This window comes from Physeter macrocephalus, unplaced genomic scaffold (genome assembly GCF_002837175.3).
Source record: "Physeter macrocephalus isolate SW-GA unplaced genomic scaffold, ASM283717v5 random_3986, whole genome shotgun sequence".
In the NCBI taxonomy this organism is placed as follows: domain Eukaryota; kingdom Metazoa; phylum Chordata; class Mammalia; order Artiodactyla; family Physeteridae; genus Physeter; species Physeter macrocephalus.
Genome location: NW_021149271.1, coordinates 7271 through 7701, shown reverse-complemented (window position 1 = coordinate 7701; position 431 = coordinate 7271). Strand labels below are relative to the sequence as shown.

General features: G+C 67.7%; 1 protein-coding gene across 1 annotated transcript in view; it reads right to left on the bottom strand.

Annotated features, from left to right (window-relative positions):
• Positions 1 to 189: 189 nt before the first annotated feature.
• The window catches only part of LOC112063137 (NUT family member 2G-like), a gene marked incomplete at its 5' end in the record, with an annotated part of 5106 nt that continues 4864 nt past the window's right edge, over positions 190 to 431 (bottom strand). Inside the window, one exon of the mRNA XM_024118045.1 lies at positions 190 to 423. Coding sequence (XP_023973813.1) covers positions 190 to 423 — 234 coding nt within the window. The remainder of the gene's footprint in view (positions 424 to 431) is intronic.

Here is a 431-nt window from a genome sequence, read left to right as displayed (position 1 = left end):
CTGCCCACACCCACCTCCCCCACCTCCCTAACCCCCCACAATCCCACTCCCGCTCCCAGCCCTGGTGGTGCTGCCCTCCCTCCCTTCCCCCACATCATCCAGGATCAGCACTGGAATGAGGAGGAGCCCATAGGCTCCCCTGGGGGCCATCCTGGGGGCCTCGGCCTGGGGGGCCGGCCCAGCGGTTTCCTACTGGCTGCAGCGCTTCATCTTCCTCCTCCTACGCTTCTGTGTGACAAACGGGTCACGCTTTCTCTTTCTCCGTTCTGAGGGGCGAGGCAGCCCCGGAGCCAAGGCCGGCCTCCCAGAGACCCCGAGGCCGGCCCCGGGGATGGGCAGCTTCTCAGCAGCGGCTGGGCGTCCACACACAGCCCGCTTCCTCGACTTGGGAGCGGCTGGTGGAGCAGGGCTGAGGCCTCTTCTCTGAGGGA